The 22068-nt window shown below is 34.7% G+C and overlaps 1 protein-coding gene across 2 annotated transcripts in view; it reads right to left on the bottom strand.

Annotated features, from left to right (window-relative positions):
* Nucleotides 1-7622: 7622 nt before the first annotated feature.
* The window catches only part of LOC111415845 (E3 ubiquitin-protein ligase HERC2), a 101758-nt gene continuing 87312 nt past the window's right edge, over nt 7623-22068 (bottom strand). For both annotated transcript variants that reach the window (XM_023047727.2, XM_023047728.2), the window contains exons 25-29: nt 18093-18346; nt 17303-18030; nt 16572-17234; nt 8362-8606; nt 7623-8294 (exon numbers count right to left, since the gene is read on the bottom strand). In XM_023047727.2, coding sequence (XP_022903495.2) covers nt 8133-8294; nt 8362-8606; nt 16572-17234; nt 17303-18030; nt 18093-18346 — 2052 coding nt within the window. In that variant the 3' untranslated portion in view covers nt 7623-8132. The remainder of the gene's footprint in view (nt 8295-8361; nt 8607-16571; nt 17235-17302; nt 18031-18092; nt 18347-22068) is intronic.

Here is a 22068-nt window from a genome sequence, read left to right as displayed (position 1 = left end):
AGTAAGGCGTTCGATAGAGTTGACCACAGGATACTATTAGGAAAGTTAAGCTACTATGGTATAAGAGGCTTTGCTAAAAAAATAATGGAATCCTATCTAACAGATCGTACGTAGCGGCTCACCAACTGCGCACTATGAGCGGGAGCTCCGTCCTATTAAAAATAAATATTATTTAACCGAGTAAGAGGAATATAATTCAAAATATTTGATAAAGCTTCTTGCAAGATAACTAAATAGCGATTAGCGCAAAAGTTTTCTTCACATATTTCCGCTCAATTACAACATGCTGGTTTTCTTGATGTCAATGCCTATTATTGTGACGATTATAGATTCCTGTGCTCAGGGCTGGCTCATGCAACTGCAATCCGTGCAAAGCACGGGGGTGCAGGCAAATAAAATGTAACGTCCCGACGAACAGCGGTGGCGACGATTATTATAGTGCTCCTACTACAGTGCCTTACTGATAATTGTGTTATGTAGTTGCTTAAGGAGCACGTGCATAATGTTAAATAATGAAATACAACGGTAAGTATTTTGAAAATTACAATAATATGTAATTGGGAAACTATATGATACCTTACCTGTCGGCGGTGCGATGTTCACTTGAGATCTTTTGAATAAAATTATTAATTCCAGATGTCCGAACAAAGAAAAAAACCATCGGGCAGCCAGCAGAGGAAATTAAAAAAACGAAAACAAGATGAAATTAGACGAAGGGTGTAGTAAACCCTTTACAAGATTTTTTGAAAGTATTCCATCGACGTCTACTGCGAGTGGATTCAATGAACAAAATAGAAACGACAATCAAGATGAAGAACAATGTAATCTACCAGAACAAAAAAATAAAGGAAAAGTGAAGAAAAATTCAAATACTGAAACCAGTGATGAGGATCTTGAAAAAGATAACGAGCATCATGATGATCTATGTGACCTATCTATAATAATAGCCGATGATGGCGAATGAAGTAAAGGTTTAAATAAGAAATTTAATTTATTTATTTATTTCACTATTTGGGATACATACAGGATAATCCCCACAACAGTATCCTCTAAAATATAAAAACATAATTAAAAAAAAATACAAAAGAACTCATCTACAATTTAAGCAACTAAAAGATAACAGGAATGATATTTAAAATAAATTACAAAATAAAAAGTATTATTGACACACGTTCAATTTACAAATAGCATTCCGAAAAGTACTAAAAGATAAAACAAAAATGTCCACGTCAGGACAATAACGATTATACGTATTCATAATACGAGGTAACGGCGAATTAAAGTACGCATTAGTACTAGAAGTTGGCAATCTAAATAAACACTGATCTCGAGTAAAATAGCTGCGCACAGCGAATGAAATATGATTCATAAGTTCGGGCGAATCAAGCAAACCGTTGATCAATTTATACAAGAACACTATATCAGCGGCAGATCTATGTCCGCGCAGCGTTCGCAAACCAAAGACGGTGCACCTTTGCGAACAGTACGGTAAGTTAAATTTGTGAACCAAATATCGAGCAAATCTTTTCTGCAATCCCTCAAGGCGGTCAATATACACAGCATATACAGGTTCCAGACAACCGATGCATAATTTAGAACACTGTTTACATATGCCATGTATAAGGACCTTATACATTGTAGGTTAGTAAAAGTTCTGGAGATTCTAATGATGTAACCTAAAATCCTATTAGCCTTAGAGAATAATTCTTCCGAATGATTTGTGAAAAGCAATTTAGAATCGAAAACGATACCCAGATCCTTTACACTAGAAGTAATTCTCAAGTACTCCGATCCAAATCTGTAATCATAGCATACGGTGTATCTTTTTCTGCTGAAGGTAATATGTATGCATTTGTCATAATTTAAATAAAGAAAATTGTTTGTGCAGTAATTTTGCAAACGATTAAGATCATCTTGAAGTTTTACACAATCAGAAGTTGATTGAACTTTAGTAAATATTTTGCAGTCGTCAGCGTAAAGCAAAAATTCACTGTGATGAAAACATTCGTAAATATCGTTAATGTAGGCTAGAAATAAAACCGGACCCAAGTGACTTCCTTGAGGTACACCAGAAGTAACTAAGGCGAAGTTAGAAGTATAGTTATTTATTTTTACAGCTTGACATCTATCGGAAATATAAGAAGCCAACCACGATAGCAGCCAATTTGACAAATTAAACCTTTCTAATTTTGATAGGAGTGTTGCATGATTCAATTTGTCAAACGCTTTACAGAAATCCATATAAATGGAATCTGCCTGACAGTTTTCGTTCATGCATGATTGAATGAAGTTGATGTAAGACACCAGATTAGTATCAACCGAACGGCCACGGAGAAAGCCATGTTGTTGCTGAATCAGAGAAGGTTGTATCGCACGGTATAAATTATCATATATAATTTTTTCGAATACTTTAGATATTATCGATAAAATAGAAATAGGGCGATAGTTCGAAACGATATTTCTACTACCCGACTTAAATATTGGCAGAACAAACGCTTTCTTCCATTCAGAGGGGAAAATTGATTGTGAGAGAGAACGGTAGAAAATAATGAAAAGTGGTTTAGCAAGCTCCGGCGCACATGTTTTAATGAAAATACCCGGTAATCCATCGGGACCCGGTCCCAAGTTACCATCAACGGAAGTAAGACCATCCAAAACATCATCAACCGAGAACCAGGGGCAAAAGTTATTTAATATAGTTTGACGTACTTGTTGCAGATTTTTACTATCAATAAAAACCGAACTAATATATTTAGAGAATAACTCCACAATCTGGTGACCCTCAGTTGCGGACTCACTGTTATATACCATACGAGCCGGTACACCGCCACTGCCACGTTTTCTATTAGCTGCATATGACCAAAGATGAGCCGGATGATTAATTAAGTCAGATTGTATATTAGTTAAATAGATATTATAATCTCTCGAGATCAACGTCTTAGATCTTCTACGTAAAAGTTGAAACGATAAATAATCCGAGTGATTACCCCACTTTTTCCATTTTTGTGGATATTTAATTTTTCTTTAATGGTTTTGATTGTAGAGGATGAATACCAACTGGGATAACGGTATTTACTGGCTGCAACACGTGGTACATTATCAAAAATAATACGGTTAACATGGTCATAAAATTCGGTAACACATTGAACGTCTTAGATCTTCTACGTAAAACTTGAAACGATAAAAAATCCTAGTGATTACCCCACTTTTTCAATTTTTGTGGATTTTTAATTTTTCTTTAATGGTTTTGATTGTAGAGGATGAATACCAACTGGGATAACGGTATTTACTGGCTGCAACACGTGGTACATTATCAAAAATAATACGGTTAACATGGTCATAAAATTCGGTAACACATTGATTAACATCACGATTATTAAGTATTACATCCCAGTCCACACTCAGCAACGCACTCTTAATACTATTGAAGTCAGCTCGACTAAATTCATATTTGGTACAAGGACTAACCCGCAAAAGCTGTTGATAATTAAACTGATAACGAAACTCTAAGGCAGGGTGATGGACATCGATGCCAACAAGCGGATCATCGCATAAACGTACAGAACATATCGTATCCATATTACACAAAATTAAATCAAGAGTTATTATTTAAATAGGAATTAAGTTAAGAGATCCTGGATTTTGGCCGGATGTCTAGAAGATAAAAATAGAGTTTTCTTAGTCGAAAATAAACCCGAACAAGTAAGAAGTATAGAATTTCCTAAGAACAATGCTAAGAGAATCTTTAGAAATAATTATAAACATATGCGTGGTCAGGGGTATGATAATGGTGCGAATATGAAGAGCAGGAGCATTTGGAGCAATTATCCAAGAGCACTTTATGTACCCTGACCGCGCATACTTTAAATTTAGTAGCGCATGGTGCTACAAGTATGTCAATGCAAACAATGGATTTATTCGGAATTGTAGTACAAGAGGTGTACCTTTTTTCCTCCAGCACGAAACCATAGAAAATCATAAAGGATAAAATCATTGGCTTAACACTTAAACCATTATCCGATACACGTTGGGGAGGTCGAATTGATGCAATAAAGCTCTTACGATTTAATTTACCAGAAATTCTTGGTGGATTACAGGAAATTGTAGATAGTGTGAAAATGGAAAAATGTCTTTTGATTTAAAGACAAAGCATAAGGCATTGTCTCTTAAGAATAAAATGGAATGTTTCAAATTTATATGCAATAATTGTGTGGTATGATATTCTTTCAAATGTCAATATTAAAATAAACTTGGTAGATTCAATTGAAAAATTAAAATCGTTGAAAAAGGGGTTCTTAACAGTTTTAGAACCGATGATCATTCCGATAAATTGTGTAATTCTACATCTTTGGTAGCTGAAAGCTTACAGCTGGATTCAGATTTTCTACCGGACCCCGTAGGAGGAGGCGGCATAATTTTAAAATATTTTTTTCTTGGCTGTACTTGATAAGGCAATACAAGCAATTCATGAAACATTTGAACAATTACAGAATTATACAGATACATGTTTGTTCTTGCATAATATTTCCACCTTAACTGATATGCCTGAATAAGAGCTTTTTCAACATTGTAAAACCTTAGAAATTAAACTTACAGACTTAAGTGATGAAGAATACCCGAGGGATATTACTGCCTCAGATTTGTGCCGTAAAATAAGGTTGACAAATTTATTACTATTGAGCAAACACCCATAGAAGTTTTGAACTTCATTCATAAAAACAGTTTAACTTGCGAGTTTTCAAATTCATCCGTAGCATTAAGAATTTTACCAACTATTCCAGTTGCTGTTGCTACTGGGGAAAGGTCTTTCTAAAAACTGAAACTGATAAAGAGTTATCTTAGGGTAACAATGTCACAAGAAAGATTAAACAATCTGGCAATCTCAGGGTGTAAGTGGTGATCTATTTGTTCTTTGTAGGGTTTATATTTATGCTTTTTTTAGTATCGAATGGGATTTTTAATTCCAACTTGGAATTCAATTTTCCTACATGATGTTTTAGGCGCGACTTCCACACATCCTAATACCGTAATTTTATTGTTATTCCGATTTTCTTTATAGTATTTTTTTGGCCTGGGCTTCAATAACTACAAGTAGTAGATGACTGCCTTGAGGCACACCGTATGTGACAGGTTTGCAACCAGATACAAAGCTACCAATCCTAACCGCCTGACTTCTGTTAGATAAATACGACATAATCCATTAAACAAGACCATCTAGAATATCAAAGGAGAAAAGTTTCTGTACAAGAATAGTATAATCGATTTTGTCAAAGGGCTTGGAGTAGTCGGCGTAGATTGCATCAATCTGAGTATCCTCGTTTAAAGTAAAATGAATAAGATAATTTTTTTCAAAGACCTTTGGGATAGTTTAATGGATAGAAGTAGGGCGGTAATTGGATATCAACTGTTTATTACCGGATTTAAATATTGGAATAACGAAAGCCGTTTTTCACATACTTGGGAAAACACCTTCAAGTAACATTATGAATTGCATTGTTCATTGCATATGAACATGGACGATGACAAAAAATGACGAAATCTTGAGATATTCCGCTACATATACAGGGGTTTCAGGAAAACGAAATATGGAGATGGCGTTACAATTTTGAGTTATACTGGCTTTATGAAGAACCGAATATTGTACAATCCATCAAAATCAATAGGTTAAGGTGGCTCGGCCATCTAGAAAAGATGGATGATGATAGGGAACCCCCAAAGCAAACGTTCCGCCAAACAGTTTTTGGAATCCGCAAGAGAGGTAGGATTACAAGAAGATATAAGGGCCATTTAAAATAACAAAGTTATGGTTCTCCAAACATTGCGTAAATTAATCGTTTCTGGTAAACACCTTGTATAATAACATCCAATAATATTAGTGGCGTTCGAAAAACCCAAGCTTTGTTTATCAATATGCCAAATTGCAATCAATAGCAGAAAATAATTTTAATCAATGCAACTTTGATGGTAACATATCGACTCGAAGCCTGCAATATCTCCTAACTGTTTTTAGACTAACTTTTCAGAAGAGGCTAATAATGATTTGTTACTCTTATTTTTATATTTATATTGAGTTTATGCTACTTTGTAGTTATTATTACACTTTATGACAGAAAACACCCAATGATATTATTATCTTTTTATTACGAGTTAGGATTTTTTGACTCAAGGTTAAGGAATAAAAGGAAGACGGCAAAGTAAAAATAATGCTTAATGAAGTAAATTGTCGTAAAAATGGTGGACATCTCTTGGTAGGACTGATTTGAGTTCCTGAAGATGTTTCCATTTATTTGCAGAAATTTTGCATCTTTAAGCATGCAACCAAGGATATCTAGTTTTACTTCAATTTTTGTATTTTATTGTTTTTGTATCGTTAACCGTCGGATCATCTTTTTATCTGCCAGGGCGAATTGATGGGTATCTAAAATGTTCAGTGAAGAAAAAGTTGGAGAAGAAGTTGTATGGCAAATCCACGGCTTCATGAGGTTTAGGGGTTTGACGTGCTTGTCTGGTTACAGAAAGGTAGTCGTTAGGTAAATGTATTTCACGATTTTTTAATTTTCGTTCTATAGATGCATGTACAAAATCGCACTCCATAAAGGTGTGTCCACTTTCTAAATACTTTTGAAAAATGGTCACTTGGAGCTTCATAGAAAACCTAAGACGTGCATTAGCCAGAACATTGTTGCGATTCTTGTATATACATCCATCCGAGTAAATTATAATTAGTACATTACTTGGAACACATTTTTTCTCCAGATAATCTAGTAGACACCAAACAAAAGCTCATTTATTAAAATCTTCTGAAAACTAATAACAGGTAGCTTTATGGGTTTTCAGGTTACCAGCGTCTAAATACGGGCTAATTTTACAGCCTGCAGATCTACATACAAAGCAATACATTCACCTTTCACAGCAATGTTTTTGTCAAGTTCTTTTTTTTACGTATTCGGTCTTTTGTAATTCTATGTTTAATGTATTCAGCTTCATGTATGAGCAACAAGTATTGCACTGATCTTTTTTGAGAGTGTGTATAGATATATTTATATCTTTAAATCGTTGGTAGAAGCATTTTTTAGACAAAGCTTACAAAATAACAATTTGTTCACAATAAGTTCTATATCTTTTGTAAACCAAAGTTTTAAAAATTGGTTCCAAAAACAGTTTTGAGGAACTTTTCCTGGCATAATGCGATGGTAGTTTGGGCAATTCATCAAAAGACTTGTCCATATTTTGAGCATTTGAGGCTAGGCAAGTTGTTACAGCTTGTCTAACAGTGGCTGTTGTTTACCCATACCTGTACTGTCTTGTATCCTCAATTAAAAGTATTTAAAAATATGGTATGGAAAACTTGTTGCCTTTTGTTATTGCAGTCGTCTTTCTCTTTACTAATATCTTCTCAACGTGAGTAGATATTTATACTTTTCTTTGATCCCATGACATCTCCTAAAAATACTCAAATAAGCTTTCTCAACAGTAAAGCTACTGTCTTCCATCCCCGCACTATTGATTTATCTGTATGTGTATCTACTTAATTATTTAATAAGTCACTGTCCACTTATTAGTGCTTTCACTATAATTTAATTTTCTATATAGCGTAGGATAATGAAAATAAAACACAATAATTGAAATTGAATTAAATTGTTTTTTTTTGTTGTTGGGTATGACTAGATGATGAGTGATAACAAATTCCATACGTTCCTTTAAAAATACAATATCTCACGGACCGTAATTAATCGATCGTTTATTTACAACAGCACAAGCGCACGATTATTATGCAAATTAATATCAAAAAGTTGTGCACCAGGCTTTTTTAGCAAAAAAAGTGCATCCATCTAACATATTTGTAAAAACAATAATTTAATTATTTCAATAATTAATTTTTCTAACAACAACACAAAAAGACTTAAATTACAAAAAGATTTTAATTTTTTTTTGACATTTTTGCACAACAAAAAATAAGAAAATAATAGATATAAAGAAACAATGAGAAATAAATAATAATAATAATAAACGTTCTTCTTTTCAATTCGAGAACAAGATTGATAACGAGCGGAACGATTTCTACTTTGGAATTAAAGAGAAGAGAAAGTTTTATGAACGCGTTGTTAAGGGACGGGCGTCGTCGTCGTTCTTTACATTTCCTGATCAGCTGTGCTATCCATATCGGGATCACTATCAGCATCCGAGCTTGAACTCACCGCTAAATCGCCGGCCATCGCCACACGGGCGTATTCATCCGTATCTATTGACTTGCAAAAGTGTATTGCGTATTTCAATTTTTCTTGTAAAACATGCTGCAACATTAATCGAGTTAATTTAATTTAATGAAGTGGGTGTTAATTAAATTAAAAGATACATTACCTTACAGGAATATCTGGGCATCTTCAATAAGAAGAAACAAGTGTAACTCTCTGGTAGAAAGTGATCGGGGGGGTTGTATTTATCCAAAACTTGAATAACGAAATCTCTACCGCGAAAATCGGCGATTGTTCTAGGTAATCGGGTTCGCCCCCAAACGAATCGCAAAAATAACGATCGCTCTTGATTTGAAAATTCTTCCATAACCTCCCAAAACCAATGTATTAACGAAGCCGAACTATCAATTCCTAAAAATATAGTATATTACTATACGAGCATATATGTGAGTAGAATACTATACTTTGTCCAAGACTACTATTGAAATTGATTCCATAAATTTATTTTTTTTTTTAATTTTTGAATAAAGTTAAACGTCAATGTGACACAAATTCAATGTTACAACTGTAACCAACTTCACAACAATTTGTCAAAATTAAATGTCAATTTTAGGAAACGTCATGTTTTTTTTTACGAAAAATAATTAATTTATACTGAAATCATACCAAAAAAGGAATTTGTTTACGTTTCCTTAACCTTTAGAAAGTCCTAAAACAATTAAATTAAATTGAGGTTTTTTGAAATTTTGACGTTTCAAGTAAGTATTTAAGTCTATCAAGTTGATTACTCGTGATTAATGATTATTCACCGCTATTATTTACTCTGTGAAAAATGAGTACCCTCTCGTTTCAGAAAACTCATTTATAATGTACTCGTGGACAAATTTATTTTTTTAAATAAATTTTTGAATAAATTTAAACGTCAATGTGACACAAATTCAATGTTACCAACTGTAACCAACTTCACAACAATTTGTCAAAATTAAATGTCAATTTTATGAAACGTCATGTTTTTTTTCACGAAAAATAATTAATTTATGCTGAAATCATACGAAAAAAGGAATTTGTTTACGTTTCTTTAATGTCAAACCTTTAGAAAGTCCTAAAACAATTAAATTAAATTGAGGTTTTTTGAAATTTTGACGTTTCAAGTAAGTATTTAAGTCTATCAAGTTGATTACTCGTGATTAATGATTATTCACCGCTATTATTCACTCTGTGAAAAATGAGTACCCTCTCGTTTCAGAAAACTCATTTATAATGTACTCGTGGACAAATTTATTTTTTTAAATAAATTTTTGAATTTGAATAAATTTAAACGTCAATGTGACACAAATTCAATGTTACCAACTGTAACCAACTTCACAACAATTTGTCAAAATTAAATGTCAATTTTATGAAACGTCATGTTTTTTTTCACGAAAAATAATTAATTTATGCTGAAATCATACGAAAAAAGGAATTTGTTTACGTTTCTTTAATGTCAAACCTTTAGAAAGGCCTAAAACAATTAAATTAAATTGAGGTTTTTTGAAATTTTGACGTTTCAAGTAAGTATTTAAGTCTATCAAGTTGATTACTCGTGATTAATGATTATTCACCGCTATTATTCACTCTGTGAAAAATGAGTACCCTCTCGTTTCAGAAAACTCATTTATAATGTACTCGTGGACAAATTTATTATTTTAAATACATTTTTGAATAAAGTTTAAACGTCAATGTGACACAAATTCAATGTTTCCAACTGTAACCAACTTCACAACAATTTGTCAAAATTAAATGTCAATTTTAAGAAACGTCATGTTTTTTTACGAAATAATTAATTTATGCTGAAATCATACGAAAAAAGGAATTTGTTTACGTTTTTTTAATGTCAAACCTTTAGAAAGTCCTAAACCAATTAATTTAAATTGAGGTTTTTTGAAATTTAAATTCCGTTTCCGATAAAACTGAAACCTCGCCATCTAAACTGTCTTCGGAAATTAAAAGCAAACCTGAAAAGCAACCCGTACAATCTGGTGTAAAAAAACAAAACAAAGGTATTATTCCCACCAATATTAATTTATAATGTCAAACAATATGATGACGTTTATAAATTACTTAAAAGCGTAATTAAAGATGTATTTTGAACACATGCGCTAAATAACGGCACAGTAAAACTGAATCTTAATTCGGAACAAAAGTACAGAGAAGCATCAAAGATGCTTACTAAAAAGAATTTGTCATGGTCAACTTATGAAAATAAGCAACCCAGAAATCTGAAAGTGGTCGCTAAAAAGATGCATAAAAGCTGTGATGTTAATGATATCAAAGATGATCTATTGGAGCGCAAGTATAACATTTGCAAAGTAACCCAAATGTTAAAATACAAAACAAAAGAGCCTCTTCCTTTATACATCTTGAAATTTGGACCGTCAGAGGATGTAAAAAGAATCCATGAAATAACAAACATATAAGGATTGAGTGTCAACATTGAAGAGTACTGTAATGGAAAGTAAAGTATTTGTAGTTGGCGAATATTGCACAATAATTAATCAAGTCAATAAACTCAAAAAAACGCACGAGTAGGCATACTTGTGCGAGGAGTGCGATATTCGCCAATTCAACAAATAAATTGTGATTGTTATATTGGTAATTAGAAGTAAGTTAAACTTAGAACTGTAATGTAGTCGTCGTAAAAATAAATAAAGTAAAGAGAAAAGTTATTTTAAATAAATTACACTCCAAATCCATACAGAAATCATACAGAAAATGAAGAGAAGAGCTTAAACATTACAGAACAGATAGCCAAAACAAATGCCCCAGTGCAAAAGCCACACCAAAGCTTACTGCCACAAAAATCCGAGATGTGTTAAATGTGCTGGTGAACACTGGACCAGCGAATGCACTAAAGCCAAGGGAACCCAGGCTAAATGTTTCAACTGTGGAGAAATTCATCCAGCGAACTACCGAGGATGTATTGTGATTAAGGAACTACAAGTCATCAGGAATCAGAAAATTAGTAAATTACATCTAATACTAGAAAAAATACTTCAACAAGAAGAAACAATAAAAACATTATATGCACGTCTAGAACTCGTCTCTCGTCACTCGTAACTCGTCTATGCACGTCTCTTTCATCGAAAGCAATTTAAACCAAGGAGCGATTCAAAAAAGAAATCAAAATGTCTAAAGAGCAACAACTAAAAATAATGCTGTGGAACTCCAATAGTCTTCGACAGCATCAAAACACACTATCAATAATACTTCAAAACAACAATATTGATATATGTCTTATCTCCGAAACTCACTTTACTCGAGAATCGTATATAAACATCAACCATTACAATATTTCTCATACAATTCACCCGAGTAATGCGGCTCGAGGTGGAAGTGCAATTATCAGTAGTAATAACCCAAGAACGTTGATAATCGAAAAAATTTTATAACAGATTTCGAAAGCGTGAGTTGGGATTGTTATGACCCGTAATTTTTATGAGCTCTTGTTCGTGAATACCATAAAAAGGAATATTGACCACTATTTGAACAATACCAAACAATTAGTACTGAACAACACCAAACTGCAGTGGTAAAAGTTCAAACTGCTGAGACTGAAACACCGAGACATAATCTCAAAAGAGCAGATTATCAGAAAATTCTACTACATTTTGAGAACAAATTTATACTTGGAGGACGCTTTCGTGCAAAACAGATGTCTTGGGGTTCTCGCTTGACAAATACAAAAGGAAGAGAACTGAACCATGCAATAGAGGCCCTAAATTGTGAGGTGCTCTCCACTGGCAAGACAACTTACTGGCCAACAGATAAAAGTAAAATTCCGGACCTGCTTGATTTTTTTATTACGAAAAATATTTCGCTTAACTTCGTAAACATAGAAGAAGAGCTAGGGCTGGACTCAGATCACTCACCAGTAATTATTACTCTAAATAACAAAGTATGTAACAAAGAACCCTTTTTATCACTAACTAATAAACTCACTAATTGGAATCTATTTCAACAAACATTAGATAATAAAATTCATCTTAATGCTTATGAAAACAAGCGAAGACATTGACAAGGAAGTGGCCTCAACATCTATTTTAACATCAAAACCTAAATCTAATATTTATCCTAAATTCATTAGAGACAAAATTGCAGAAAAACGGAAAGCAAGAAAGAAATGGCAAATCAATAGAATTTCTAGTGATAAAACTAAATTAAATAAAATAACAGCCGAATTAAGAGCATTAACAGATAGCCACAAAGAAAATAATATTCAAAATTACTTAAAAGACCTTACTGACGATGCCAGTACTGATTATTCTCTGTGGAAGGCAATAAGAAAGCTTAAAGCTCCAAAAACACATACACTTTCAATTCGAAATAATAATGGAAATTGGGCTAAGAGCAATCAAGAAAAAGTTAATTTTGCTGAACATCTGAAAGAAACTTTTACATCAGACAGTCCAATAACTATGCTAAATAGTGTCCCTAGCGTATTTCAAAGTGATCAGCAGATTAATATACCATGTGTAAGAATGAAAGAACTGTATTATGAAATACAAAAACTAAATATAAAGAAATCAGTAAACATCTACCAAAACGGGGGATTACAAAACTATTACACATAATTAATGCTGCTTTTAAACAGAAATACTTCTCAAGTATATGGAAAGTTGCTGAAATAATAATGATACCAAAACCTGGTAAACCCTCCACAGATGTTACATTATACAGGGTTGTCCCGAAACTCAACGTCAAGCGGGCACCGGGTGAGAAGCCAACTCATACCTGTTCTGGTAAAAATAAGAAAAAAATTCTATGTCTCTTAGTTAAGTAATAATCGACATATTTTTGAAAATGTTAAAAATCGTTCCCGTACATCATATCTTTAGGTACTCCGGTCAGAAATGTTCGCCATTTAATAGTGATTGTGATTAATAGACATAAATTCTTTCAACCTTAACTCAATCAAACTGATACTTTTTCTTGCAAAACTAACGATTTTTGTTGTTTGATTTGTGACTTCTACAGTAGCATGGTTCATAAGGGATACATTATTAAAAAAATCACTATTAAATTGTGAACATTTCTGACCGTAGTACCTAAATACATGATGTACAGGACCGATTTTTAACGTTTTCAAAAATATGTGTATTACCACTTAACTAAGAGACATGGAATTTTTTTCTTATTTTTACCAGAACAGGTATGGGTTGACCTCTCACCCGGTGCCCGCTTGGCGTTGAGTTTCGGGACACCTGTATAGACCAATCTCATTATTACCCTTACTATCAAAACTGCTTGAAAAATTACTATTAAAAGACTAAAACCTGTCATAGAAGAAAAAGCCCTAATACCAACACATCAATTTGGGTTTCAGAATAAACATGCAACAATAGACCAAGTGCATAGAATAACGAATACTATCGAAATAGCAATGGAAGAAAATAAAGTCTGCTCCGCCGTATTTCTGGATGTTGCACAAGCTTTCGACAAAGTCTGGTTAGATGGTTTAAATTACAAACTAGACCAAATACTACCATCAACGTATAGTTAACTATTAAAATCGTATCTTTCTGATCGATATTTTAGAGTAAAATACGAAAACGCTTATTCACCACTACATGAAATACGAGCCGGAGTTCCTCAAGGAAGGGTGCTTGGCCCAACACTGTATGTATTTACTCCACACATTCGACCTTCCTCAGGTACCAGAAACTTTAATGGCTGCATTCGCAGATGACACAGCGATCTTGGCTGTTGCAGAAAATGAAGTAGTTGCAGCAAATAAGTTACAATTGGCCTTAAATTCAATAGAACACTGGACCAAACGATGGCTAATAAAACTAAATACAAATAAATCGACACACATAAACTTTACTTATAAGAAAGTAAACTATGTCCCAATACACATAAATGGCAATGAGGGACTGCATACACCGACACCGCAAAATATCTTGGTATGACGCTGGATGTCAAACTTAAATAGAAAGCTCACGTCAAAAAAAAAAACGTGAGGAACTAGATATCAAATTTAGACACCTATATTGGCTTATTGGCAGAAAATCAACGCCATCACTAAGAAACAAGTTGTTAATATACAAGCAAGTATTAAAACCAAAATAGACATACGGAATCCAACTGTGGGGTTGTACCTGCAAGACAAATGCAAGTCTGATTCAAAGATTCCAGAACAAAGTACTAAGGTGCATAGTGAATGCACTCTGGTATATAAGAACTCGACTTCCTGAAAAAATGATGCGTGATAAGTCCACCTACACTGATCCTGAAAAAATAGTTAATGCTTTTGCAGATCAATTCTCTGGAGTATATTCTGGTGTCTCTGCTTATAACATGGTTGATGTACACTCTACGTATCCTCCAGTATTTGTTGCCGATGTAACCGAAGAAGAGGTTCTTCATTTCCTAAAAAGGTTACCTAATAAATTTACTGCTGGTGATGATGATCTTCCTGCATTTTTCATTCGTGATTGCTGTGCAGTTTTTGCAGTTCCGCTTCATTTAATAATTAACCTATCCTTAAGCACTTGCTCGTTTCCAAAACTTTGGAAGCGCTCACGCATTGTTCCTGTATTCAAGCATGGCGAACGTACCAACATTACTGATTATCGACCAATATCGTTATTGTCCAATTTCGCTAAGGTATTTGAACAGATTATTTACAAGATGATTTATCCACAGGTTCAGTCATTTGTGTCACCATATCAACATGGGTTTATTAAGCGTCGTTCGATCATTACCAACCTCGCGGTGGTTACTGAGGTAATTTGTGAAGCTTTGGATAGGGGCGGTCAGGTAGATGTGGTATACACTGATTTTTCTAAAGCATTCGAAATGATTCATCATGACGTCCTCTTGTATAAACTTAGTGCTTTTGGCTTATCTCCTAAGTTTATGAAACTATTTGCCTCTTACCTATCGGGTCGTATAAATTATGTGTAATACAACGGTTATGCGTCTATGGAGTTTACGGCTAGGTCTGGTGTTCCTCAGGGCTCAAATCTACTATTTGTTATCTTCTTGAATGACCTTCTAGACAAATTTTCATCAAGCGTACTAGCTTATGCGGATGATCTGAAACTATTCCGACCTATTTTTGCGGACCGTGATGTTGTCAGTCTTCCGTCGGATTTGGACGTCTTGGTGGAATGGTGTAACCGTTATCAGCTAAAGATTAATGCCAATAAGTGCGGTGCGGTTAGTTTTACACGCAAGCTGTCTCCTCTTCCATCTTCTTATTATATAGAAGGTGTTCTTCTTGAGAAACTATCTACAATCAAGGATCTGGGAGTAACTTTTGACCGCAAATTGTCTTTTGTACCTCACATCGAAAATATTGCATCTTCTGCAGCGAGGATGCTTGGTTTCGTTTTGCGCACCTCGCGTGCTTTTTCTGATATCGGTGTGTACAAGACCCTATTTTCGACCTTTGTATTGTCCAAATTGGAATATGGCTCTGTAATTTGGTCGCCACATTATGTGTGTCATAGACTTATATTGGAGAGAATTCAGAGGAGATTTCTCATATGTCTCTATATGTCTCTATATTCTATATGTCTCTACGCCTGGACGGATCATACCCGGATCGTGGAATGGATTACGCATCCCTGCTGCGGCGTCACAACTTTTCTGTATTAGACGTAAGAAGAGATGACCAGTGCATCAAGTTTTTGCAGAAGTTAGTGCAAGGTGAATTGGATTGTGGTTGGTTGTTGTCGCGGATTGCAGATCCAATGTTTTAGCCAACTTCCCGGTGCAGAGGATGTGTAAACTAACTAACAATCAATAATAGTGTAAGAGTGTTTATGTGAATTATATTTGTTTTATGGCATGTGTTATTTCTTATTTTCTTTTTCTTGTAATATTATCCTGTAATTGATCTTTGTTGGGCAATAAAGTGAATTATTATTAACTCCGAACTCCTTCGCGACTTGAAAGTAGCATCGGTGTCATCAGAAATTGCATCATTCGCATCTAAACAGGAGAAGAGAATGCAAGATCATCCCAACATCGAGGCCATCCAGCTTCTTGACAACGAAACAAGCCGTTCGATTTAGTGACCTAGTGCCCTAGTCGATTCAAACGCGAGCAATAGTGCGGAATTATAACAAAAACAATAATACCCTAAACGTGTGTTCCGCGTATCGCAGTGTTTTGGTCTTAAAACGGTAAAAATATGACAATATTTATCTATATTATGGGTAAAGCAGACTGGACCACTGGGAAAAGCTCCAAACATTATCTATGTATTTAAGTCTATCAAATTGATTATCCGTGAATAATGATTATTAACCGCTATTATTCTAGTCATTGGTAGTCGTGGACAAAAATAATTAATCAATATTTAACCAAAAAATTATTGTATAATCAAACCTTTATAAGTAGCCACCGATTTCATCAACGTTAAAGGAATATCCGGTGACCCACAAACCATCGTCTCCAATTCATATGCACTAAACAACGATAAAAGTGGTACAGGAACAACCTTCGACATTCCATCACGAACGGCGCGAACTTGCTCATCAAATTCCCGCAATCGAAATTGCAGCGCTAATTTTACATACTCCAATCGATTCTCGTGCGTGATCCTTTTATAACGATTACTTAACGGGACATCAATTCCACATGCAGACGGCGTCGAAAACGGCATCTCCAAATTTTGAAACAATCTTTCATCAGCCGTCATATCTCTAATACAGAGTAAACCAGGCACGTAATCGCGGTCGACTTCCGTTAAATCGCCCGGTGTCAAATCCATCCCAGATAATTGCTTCCAGACGGCTTCCGCTAAATTTAAACTAAGGGGTGAACCAGTTCGGATTGCAATTCCCATTAGAACGCCTAAGAATCGGAACATATTTAAGTGGAGGCAGGATTTTGAAGATGGATTTAAAAGGTAGCAATCTCGGTTTGTTCCAGCTTCGTCTCGCCCGTTAGGGGTTGGGATTAATAAGGGAAGGGAGCCGTTTTGGAGCTCGTCGCACATTTCAGCGATGCTTTCACTATAACCACCACCGCAATCATCCACACTTTCACCTAGATTCAAAAAAAAAAAATTTATTAATATCCGAATTAATTAATAGAACATTTTGTCATTAATTTACCAACAAATTTAACTTTCCATACTCGATGCGGCAACGATAAAGCCTCCGTTGTTAATAACGTCAATTTACTAACCATTTGACCAAAAACTGATTTCATTCCATCAACCCCCGCTAAACCACCCCTCGATCGCGACCTCTTCACCTGAATCCGATTCAATTCAATAACAGGTCCATGTTGTTTATCTCGAACCATCGTAGCTTGCACCACCTTCCTAAAGGTCGCCTCTTTAATATTATAAATCAATTGATTCCTCAATTCGTGTAAAGATCCCGGACCATCAATCGGGAACATTCCGATACAAGGACAAAAAATCTCCGAAAAATGATGCAGGAGCACCAACCGCCGATGTAGCGTTACCGCTGGTATATCGCGGAGTAAATCGTACTCAACCGGAACTTGAGTGGGTAAACGGGCGCCGCAACCGGAAGGATTATTCGTTGACCATGCTAAAGTGTGGGCGGAACCGCATGCGACGTTGGTGATTTTTTTTCCTTGAAGCGCTTGGACTAATCGTGGACGTTGTATTGCGTTCGTGGTGCCATCACCAAGTTGACCCTCGTCGTTATCACCCCAAGTGAAAACTTCGCCTTCGTCCGAACACGCAACGCAATGAAGGGATCCGGTTGCGATGCTGATTATTTTTTTACCTTGGAGTGCGGCTACTTTGCGTGGTCTGCGAACGTGGTCGTCTGGACCATGACCTAAACGGTGGTAATCACCTTTACCCCTTAAAAAATAGAATCAAAAATCAAGTAGAATTTTTATTGTTATATCAAACGGAATTATTACCATGTATAAACACTTCCTGATCTAGTTAATGCGACGGAAAATTGTGATCCGCATTCAACTTTGATAACACCTAGACCGGCTAGGCTTTCGATCTTCGTCGGTACCTTACATCCATCGGAACCTCCCCTGCCCAATTTTCCGTAATCCCCATCTCCCCAGGACCAAACGTTGTCGTCGTCGGTGATGCATAAAGTTTGAGCATCTCCGGAACCACATGCTACGTCAATAACACGATAACCAATTAAAGCTTCAACCTAAAACATAAAAAAAAACAATACTTTTAAATATCAAGATTTATAATAATAATAATCGTTTTATTGTTTATAATTTACAATATTTCTCCAGTACAATATACAGGGCGCGTCATGTCTAATTTGAAAACGGCTGAAGATATCGTTATGAGCCGAAACACGTCGATTTTTATTTTTTGTTAACTCAAATAATTTATTAATTAACTTTGTTTTTTTTAATGGAACGCCCTTAGATGACAACATTTTCTGATAGAGCTAGAAAATACGAATGCAGTGATACATTGGTTAATTAGTTTTTATGATACCTCTTAGATTTCTAGCAGGACAGGCCACCAGGTAAATAACAAGTGGTATGGACATTGCTACGCGGTCTTACGGTTGTTGATATTTATCTGGTTAACTGTCCTGCGAGAAAAGTAAGTAAGCCCCACCTCTACAGTTGCGCGCGCAGCGATTTTCAGAAATTATTATTAATTAATATCACAAAAACTAATAAACCAATATTTGATGACGAGGTATCATTGAATTCTACTATCATAAAATGATATAATACATAGGCTCTTCCATTTAAAAAAACAAAGTTCACCCATTTTCCGGAAAAACTAAAAGCCTCTCCACATCGTCCGCCCAGTACACCTGTCTTCTCTCCTCATTGTATGTTATGTTTTTATTTATTTATCTTTCTTTCTTTATAATTATTAACGCACGACAGGAAAACGACATATGCTAAGAGTTCTAGGTGTTTGTTTTCTTATCTTGAATGTTTGAACGTTCAACTGCTGGTTGAGTAGAATAGATGACAGAATCTTTGGAAACAGTTATCTGGACTTCCCCGTTTGACTGCATAAAGTTTCAGTCTGATGATGTTACATTATCGTACTTTGTATTTATTTTTGTCTTTGTTTTCTTTTTTGGTTTGTAGTTAATAAAGTGGTTATTATTATTATTATTGCCACAGCGGAATCTCACCACCAATCTCTTCCCTTCATCATCTTCCTCCATCAACAGATACTTTCGCAGTTCCTCTATCACTATCTCCTCATACCTTACATTATATCTCCCTTCCTGTATCTGTATGTCCCTGTCGCTATGTCTCAGTTCTCTCCACATTTCACCTCTCTTCACTCTCCTATAATATCCTTACCTATCTCCCTGTCCATATATCATACCCCTCTCCTTAATTTCCCTCCAGCACTCTCCCAGGATCCTGCAATGCGGTCTTCCATCTATCCTTTCCTCGTACTTCACTGCTCTTCTCCCAGCCTCTACCCTTACTGCATCTACCTTAACCTCATCACTTTTGTCTCAATCCCTTCGTCGTCCAGAATACCTCGCTTAGCCATCCTCTCCCTTTTTTACCTTTGCCATCCTCTCCCTGTACGTCTCCTTCACTATTTCTATCAGCTGTTTTGTGATACCTCTCCTCCTTATTTCTTCCCACATCTTCCCTCTATCCACCTAATCACATGCCGCTTTCAAACAACTTTCCTCATTTCTTGTTCAACTCCCTATCTGCCAGGTGTTTCAATATGTATACAGGGTGTTTCTAAATTGATGCGGTTTTTCAACGAAAATTAAGGGGGATCTTTCATATAACTTTTTATCACTTCTCCTCCAAGTTACAGCCCTCTAAAATTAGGGGAAAAAATTGTTTTTCTTTAATAAATCCACTATGGAGGAATTTGGAAGGATGAAATTTGACAGATAACTATTACTAATAAGGTGACATTTTTTGACGATTTTTATAACCCTAATATGTTTTTATAAGGGGGTGAAAAAATCCACCCCTATGATACTTCGCATCAGAACTTTTTAATGTGTCCAAATTTTTTTATTTAAAAAATTAATTTAAATAGAGGGATTCAATATACAACTTTTTTGTCTCTTAACATTTTCTCCTAAAATTGCTAGTTTGACCATAAAAAAATAAAATAGTACTCAGACCTATTTGACACAAATTCACAGTATGGTTATAATTAAGGCACGGAACTTTTGTAACAAAAGGATACGATTTCCCCCCTCCACTTGTTTTCAGTGGCTTCCTAGAAATAAATCCAGAAAACTAGCCAATGAGAACAAGTGGAGGGGGGAAATCGTATCGTTTGTTACAAAAGTTCCGTGCCCTAGTTATAATTTATGTAAAAATATCAAGTAGGCTGATGTCATAATGACAAATTTTTAAATATTAAGAACAGTTTCTCCCAAAATTGTTAATTTAATTAAAAAAAAATAATAATACACAGACACTACAATAACAATAAACAAAACTACAAAAACAAATAATAACAACGTTAATAAAATATTAATAATCATAATAAATGTTGAAACTGACGCACGATTCTACCCTTCGCCTCATTGAATTTCGTATTCTTTCAAATATTCCTGGTGTATTCCTAATAGTTTCACATGATGCGATGTACGATTCCGTAAATCATTGATATTTTCAACAGGAGTTGAATAAACGATAGTTTTAAGAAAACCCCAAAGACAGAAATCTAATGGATTTAATTCGGAGATCTGGCTGGCCAATTCTGACCACCACCGCGGCCTATCCAACGATTTGTATAAACTTCGTCTAAGTAGCGACGAGCGTTAATACTAAAATGCGCTGACGCTCCATCATGCATGTACCATAATTTTCGCCTGATTTCTATCGAAACGTCGGCGTCGCTTCGTCAAGAAGGGGACAAATCCTCTTCGAGGAAATTACAGTATGCATGTATTGGAAGAAAATATGGTCCAATTAAATAATTGTCAATTAAATGTGTGGCTCATTTAATGAATATTGGATTCAACAACTTTATGTGGATTTTCTTCAGCCTATATGTAATTCTTATGAAAATTTCTGATGGATTGTTTTGAAAAATTCGCCCCATCGGTAAACAAAATACGACATAAAAACTACGGGGTTTGTGTAACCATTTGAAGAATCCATTGGCAAAAAATTAACCGAGGTTGAAAAACTCGCGGTAAAAGCGTTTGAACACGTTGCAGATGATAAGTATACAAAAGTTGTTCTTTTAAAATCCTAAACACGCTGCAATGGCTTACGTTTAATTGTTGAGCAATTTTTCTTGTACTGCTTCCGGGAGAGTTCTCAATTAAATTAAGAATTTCTTCCTCTAGTGCTTAAAATACATTACGTAGGTATTTCTCATGAACAAAATCACAACAATGAAAATATTTGTCATTATGACACCTGTCTACTTGATAGTTTTAACCAAGTAATTACCAATCTCTGAATTTATGTCAAATAGGTTTAAGTATTTTTTTATGGACAAACTAACGATTATAGGAGCAAATGTTAAGAAACAAAAAAGTTGCGTATTGAATACCTCCCTCTATTTAAATGAAGTTTCTAAATAAAAAAAATGTGGACGCATTAAAAGGTTCTGATACAAGGTATTATAGGGGTGGATTTTTTTCACCCCCTTGTAATTACTTTATGGGGTTATAAAAATCGTCAAAAAATGTCACTGTGGCTATGAGGTATTAGCCAACATAATAATAAAATTAACTTTTTGGCAGACTTTTTATTTTGTGTCTGTTATATTTGTCTTCAAAAACAATTGTGTGCAAATATAAAAATAATAACAAATGAGTTACATTTTATGTTTTTAAATGGAGCTGCTGCCACAGCACACTACATCCACTTCCCCTCTTATAAAGAAAGAACAGAAAGAGGGAAAACATTTAGTCGAAAATTTGAATTAAAATTTAAAATG

The sequence above is a fragment of the Onthophagus taurus genome, chromosome 3 (genome assembly GCF_036711975.1).
Source record: "Onthophagus taurus isolate NC chromosome 3, IU_Otau_3.0, whole genome shotgun sequence".
Taxonomy (NCBI): Eukaryota; Metazoa; Arthropoda; class Insecta; order Coleoptera; family Scarabaeidae; genus Onthophagus; species Onthophagus taurus.
This window is presented reverse-complemented; position numbering and strand designations above follow the sequence as displayed.